Raw genomic sequence first — 6,213 nt, 5'->3', positions numbered from 1 at the left:
TCCCCTTCTGTGACTCAAAGCCACTCTAGCTCTCAAACGACGAGCCCAGTCTCTCTCTAGGATTATAGCTTTCTCTGCCTGGGACCCACTGCGACGCATTCCTCCAAGACCCAGAATCTCTTCTTTCCGAGATGCTGATGCTTTCTTTCCCTCCAACCTTTGCAAACGAGGCCACTCATCCAGATTTATTAAAGATAATTTATTCCGTCGGGAGAGGGGAGGGGGGATTCATAGACCAATAAATATTGCACAGGCCGCTGCTGGAGTGGAGATCCAGACCGAGGTAGTTTTGCTGAAAGTGTGAGGGACCTGGGCAGGGAAGGCACGTGAGGTCGTCGGGGCCTACGTGGAAGTGTCTCTCGGGGTGAGGATGACCTCCGGTTCCTCTTGGCCCACAGCTTCCTGCCTGGCAAAAGGCTCCCGACTCTTTCAGCCTGGACAAGCCCGTCAGCAGTTGGACCAGATGGCCTGCCTGAGAGTAGTGGCAGCTGATAGATCAGATTTCCTTTAGAAATTCTGATTGGTTGCTGCTATGCAGCGACAACTGGCTGCCCACGGTTGACAGTGTCCAGAAACTCATTGGCAGTTTGCCAGAGAGCTGGGGTAGAGGGCTCTCATTGGCTGCAGGCTGGGGCTCTGCCTTGGGGAACATGGTGGGCACTTTGCCCGGAGCTGACTAAAAAGACAATGATATATAGCCTCGGGAGGGCACAGCTTAAGGACTGTGCCAGGTGGTTGGTAGCACTGAACAGCGGTGATTGGCTGACACTCCCTCCTCAGCCAAAGCACGTTCGGGTGTTTACAGCGGGCGCAGGACTCGAGCGATGGAAGAGAACCATAAAGCTTTGATTGGCTGTTCATCGGAAAGGGTGGGGCTAGCAAATGCAGCCTGTCTCCATTGGTGGCTTTAAGTGCCACGTGATTGCATATCATTGGAAATTGGGGAGCTGCAAAGCGAAGTTTCCCTCATCGACAGCTTGTCATAGAGGAGGCGGGGCTTAGTTCCTAACCAGGTGGCTGGGCGGGGCGGGGCTGAGAGGTTTCTGTCAGGGGTTGTCACTGCTAGGTGCGGCCTCAGGGGAAGTGACTGTAGCGGATGGGTCTACTTTGGGGAACCCCAGGGGCGGGTACATCCCGACGCTGGGAGTCAGGGACTGCAGGTGGCCAATGGCCCGAGTTCCGTTGAAGGCCACCTCACAGCCTGACTGGGCTAGGAGCCAGTTCTCCACCTCTGACTGGAGCCACCGGGAGGTCTCTGCAGAGGGAGAGGCAGGTGTTGTGAGGAGGTCAGAGGGACAGGGAAGGACGGAGGTGCCTGGGTTTGGGCAAAGACTTGGGAGGGGTATATTGAGGCTAGGAGGAGAGTGTGACGGGCCTGGGAGGCTCGCTTTGGGGTGCTCATCTGGGGACAAGCCAGGACGGGTACGGGCTCCTGTTGGGGAGGGACCTCCTGGGGCTTACGCAGGGAAGGGACAAGGGTCTCCCACAGGGAAAGTGTGGGCTCACATATCGGAAGGGGCGTCAAAGGGCCCGGCATAACAGTAGCCTGATCTGAGCCCCTACCGAGGCTCAGGTCTGGAAAGGGAGGCCACCCCAGCCGAGCACATCTACCAAGACCGTAATCTGGGGTCCCATCTGCTAAGGCCAGGGCCGCCTTGGAAATAGGTCAGGTTCACTAGAGCGAGCGGGGAGAAGGGGGCGGGCAGCGCGCCGATGGCATCTCACTGGGGCAGGGCCACTGGGGACTGAGGGGAGTCTCAACCCTGTAGAGCCTGCCTGAATTTGTTCCAGGCGGGGCCCGACAGATGGGACGGATGGGACGGGACAGGGCCACCAAGGCGCGGGGGCCCAGGCCCACGCCTACCTTCGGGAGGGCCCTGCGCTCCGGGGGGCCGCCGGGCCAGGAAGCTGTGCGCCAGCAGCGCCTCCTTGATGTGTTCGTCCTGCGCCCGCAGCGCCAGGGCGCTGAGCAGCTCCGAGTTGTTGGACGTGCTCCGGTAGTAGAGCATGTGCGCCAGCTCCAGCGCCTGCACGCTGCGCCGCTGCCCGAACATCTGCAGGCGGGACACGCGGGGTCTTGGCGCCCCGGAGGAGCAGCGCCCCGTACGCCCACCCCTCCTGCGTCACTCACGCCGGGACCGCCCTTCCTGGACGCCCTGGCTGTCCCCAGGCCTCTTCAGTTCAGGTCCCCAGGAGTGAGGCCCGGCGTTTTGTATTTTTAACCCGCATGCTCTCTGCCCCAGTGACTCCCAGGCCACCCACAATATTTTGCAGCCGCTATGCTGGTTTGCACCTCCGAGCCACGCAAGATTTCCAGAGGATAGGGGCTTTGGACCTGGAGCTTTTTGTTACCATGATTTTTTCAGTCCTTATGTCTTAGACACATACTAAAGTGTTCCCAGGTCCAGGATTTGCCCCCAAACAATCCAGTGGGGGTGGGGGGTGGTCTTGGGGGGTGGGACCCGACTGACTGGTAGATGCTGTATGCAGGCTATGTGGGAGCTCATCCCACTATTCTATTTCTGTATTTGTTTGAACTTTTCGATCATTAAAAAAAGGTTTAAAATATATCAAATCATAAAGAGATTAGACAATAAATGCGTGAAAAGCCACTTTGAGGGAAGAAGGGGAGAGGGGCAGGTCTGGGGCCCGCTGTCTGTTCGCTAACCCCTTCCCCCACCTGTGGCTCTCTCCTGGCCTGGACCTCTCTCCCATCCTTGGTGTCCCTAAGGAGGGAACCAGTGACCCCCGGGGGCTCATACTAAAAACCGCTGTACAGATTCCTCCATTCATCCATAAAATGAGCTTAGAATGAGCCTCTGGGACTTGGGAGCCGGTCCCTACTGGCTGTGACAAGGTCTCTAACACCTAAATAGGAGGTAGGTGACAGGAAGTCCATACACGTTTAACGAAACCCTTGGCACAGAGCCTGGCATCACGACATTTAAACATTAGCTACTACCGAGTACCCATCCACACCCCGGGTGCGGTGTGTGCCGCCTTTTAAAGGCAAATATGTCCCGCCCTCAAGTGCTGGCCTCTGAAGTCAATGCATCCCCGAGACACTGCTGAAATGGCCCGCACGGTACAGATGGCACAGCCGTGTGCAGGAACCAATCGCCATTCTTACAGCCGCAGGCGAGAGGCAGACACGTTCGGGACCATCTCATGTGAAAACAAACTGGGTTTTGTGTCTGCTTCTGCCGAGCGGATGGCGTCGAATCTGCATGGGTTCAATGAGCGGGTCACGCCACTCCACGGCACGCGGATGAGATCAGGCCTCTCCCCGGGGGTGGCTCACCACCTGCCACCTGCGAGTTCCTGTCAACAGTCATCATGGCCCATACCGAGTGCAGGGTGTCCTCCGTCTAACGCCCCAGCCCACTCCTCCCTCCCCCACAAGGTCCGTATCTGGGGCAACGTTCCCATCTACCCAGTCACAGGCCAGACCCCTGGCAGCGTCCTCGCTCCCTCCTCACCTGCCTGTCAGTCTCCAGCCTCGTCCCCTGGCCCTGCCTCTCTCCGCCCTGTCCCCTCCTCTCCGACCCGCCTAGGTCACACTCCAGCCTCAATCCTTGGCTCAGTCTCCCTGCTCCAGTCTGTCCCCACACAGCGCCAGAGCTGGCCCTGCTCCTCCCCTGCTCGGAGCCTTCCCGTGGCTTCCCAGTGCCATCAGAGAGTCCAAGCTCCGTGGCCTGGAACCAAGGCCCTGCGGGGACTGGTCCCTAAAGATTTCTCCCACTGGCCCCCGACTCTGCCCTCTGAATGCAGCCCATGCTGAATGAGCCACTTTACCCTGACCGCCGCCCTGAGTGCGCCCTGTTCTCAGGCCTCTGGGCTTTGCACAAGCCATGCCAGCCTTGGCCCGTTCTTGGAAAACCCTCACTGCCTCATGGTCCCCGTTCAGGAAGGACATCGTCTCCCACGGATGAACAGCTGTGTCTTCAGGCACGTGGAGGTCTAACAGCGTGCCCCACCCTGCTCCCTCCAGGGCGGGACCTCCGATGTGTCTCAGGGGCCTCCGTCCCCTCCCCCCAAGGCCTAGTCTGTGCTGGGTCAAGGGGCCACAGTGAGTCAGGCATGGCAGGAGCCCACGGGAGCACCGCCCAGCCCCAGAAATCAGGAAGGACTTCTGAGCCTCCGAGCTGAGGGTTGGGGGACACGGGCTGGGTCAGGCCAACGAGGGAGAGGGGCGTTTCTGGAGGACACGCGAAGGGAGGGAAGGGAAGGGAAGCAGAGCGAGGAGGCGCTGCCAGGCTATTTTGGTGGAGCCGAAGCGCAGAACTGTGTCAAGTGAGGCTGGAGAAGCGGGGTCTCTGAGGTTGGGGGCGTGGGAGGAGCAGGGCCAGCCTGGGGCCATCGGGGATGGGCTGGAGGCTGGGAAGAGGGGTCTGAGCTGGGGCTGGGCCAGAGGGGAGGCCATGGCACAGACTCAGCAGCAAGAAGGACGAGGCTGGGGACTGACAGGTCGGGAGGCAGGGCGAGGGCGACTTCCGGGGTTCTAGCCGGTGACTTGAGGGACAACAAGGCCATAAACAGACGGAGAACCGAAGGAGAGGTGGGTGTGGGGGAGACGCTGCGCTCCACCCGGCTGAGGTGGCTGCTGCAGGCTGAGCACAGAGCACCCCAATCTAGCAGATGGAGGGGAGCTATCTGTGGAAACCACAGACGTGGAAGAGCTCTTGGAGGGTGAAGAGAGAGGGGCGTCCTGCCACAAAACCAGTCTTCTGGGTGTCTGATCTGGGCACCTGTCCCAAGAGGGGAGTCTTGGAGGTGAGGGGGACTCGGAGAAGACTGAGCTCAGTGGGGACATCAAGGGAGCAGGTGGGGACAGGGCCTTGAGGACGGGGAGAGGAGCCCGAGAGGAGAGCTCGGAGTGAGTGACACACAGGAGGGAACACGCGTGCACGGGGAGGCGCAGCTGAATCAAGGCCGGGGGTGGGGTGGGGGGTGGGGACGGTTAACGGATGCGCTAAATTAACCAGTGAACTGGGTTGTCAACTGGGCCCTTCAGAACCTGAAGGGCGGCACTCCCGCCATGCTCACAACCCTTCCATGGCTCCTGCTGCCCTAAGGACAAAGCTCTTGACCTTGGCATTCGAGGCCCTGGCCACCTGCCCTCCGGGGCCTCACTCCTCCCCGCTGCATCCCGGACCCCAGCCCCGTGAGGTCCCCAAGCTGTGCTCGCTCGTTCCCTTCTCCACCATTCCATCCTCTGGTCCGAGGCTGGAACAGCTCCTCGTATCCCGCCCCAGCCCCGCCCCCTCTCCGCCAGCAGGGCCTGGCTGTTATCTGTGGGATTTACTGCCAGCCTTCCTAAGAGCCCGTTGGGATGGCTGAAAACAGTTTGAAAACCAATGAACCAGTGAGTGAATGACCAGGCACAATGAACGGGAAGAGGCCGTCCAAGGCAGCCCCTCCGGGCCGACTCAGTCTCCAGACAGGGCAGGTAGCTCGGCCGGCGAAGCACAAGTTGAGTGTCAGCCCCCACCTGTCCCCTTGGCCACGAATCCTTGGATGGAGAGCAACCTGCTCAACTGTACAAAGCAGCCCGACACCCACGCGCAGCAGAAGCAAGAGGAAGCGTGTTAAAAACACTCCGCTGGGCCCCTATCCCACGGTTTCCAGGTCAGTCCATCTGGGCTGGAACTCAGGAGTCTGCATTTGTCAAACGGCTCCCCTGGTGACGATGACACCTGGCCAGGGTGGGGAAGCCCAGACCTGGGCACAGGAGCCCAGGAGGCAATAACAATGATGCTCCCGCGCCCACAGCACCTGCTGTAATACACGTTGGGCTCTGTTCCTAGCACCGTGTACACGTATTAACTCGTTTACTCCCCACAGCGACCCTGTGAGTTAGGGCCTGTCGTCATCCCCACGGGCCAGATGCAGGAGCCAAGGCACCAGGAAGTTACAGGCTTGTTCAAGGCCACACGGCTAGAAGCCGGCAGAGCTGGACTTAAACTAGGGCCGTGTGGTTCTAAAACACACACCTCGCCACCAAATGCCTCTCAAAACAGGCGCTCGGTGAGGGGCTGTGAACACTCGGGGCCCGGACACCAAACCAGCAGCTACCACATGCTGGGCACTGCGTCTTTCACGGATTTGTCCAACTAATCCTCACGACAGCCCTATGAGGCAGATCTTACTACGATCCTCATTTCCCAGATGAGGAAACTGAGGCACAGAGAGAAAAGAAACCCACCCAAGATC

The 6,213-nt window shown here is 59.7% G+C and overlaps 1 protein-coding gene across 1 annotated transcript in view; it reads right to left on the bottom strand.

Annotated features, from left to right (window-relative positions):
- Positions 1-180: 180 nt before the first annotated feature.
- TMEM143 (transmembrane protein 143) overlaps positions 181-6,213 on the bottom strand; it is a 17,538-nt gene continuing 11,505 nt past the window's right edge. The window contains exons 6-7 of the mRNA XM_023522127.1: positions 1,865-2,118; positions 181-1,255 (exon numbers count right to left, since the gene is read on the bottom strand). Of these exons, the coding sequence (XP_023377895.1) occupies positions 1,047-1,255; positions 1,865-2,118 (463 nt within the window). The 3' untranslated portion in view covers positions 181-1,046. The remainder of the gene's footprint in view (positions 1,256-1,864; positions 2,119-6,213) is intronic.

The sequence above is a fragment of the Pteropus vampyrus genome, unplaced genomic scaffold, assembly GCF_000151845.1.
Source record: "Pteropus vampyrus isolate Shadow unplaced genomic scaffold, Pvam_2.0 Scaffold333, whole genome shotgun sequence".
In the NCBI taxonomy this organism is placed as follows: Eukaryota; Metazoa; Chordata; class Mammalia; order Chiroptera; family Pteropodidae; genus Pteropus; species Pteropus vampyrus.
The sequence above is the reverse complement of the archived record's forward strand: the minus strand, read 5'-3'. Positions and strand labels throughout refer to the sequence as shown.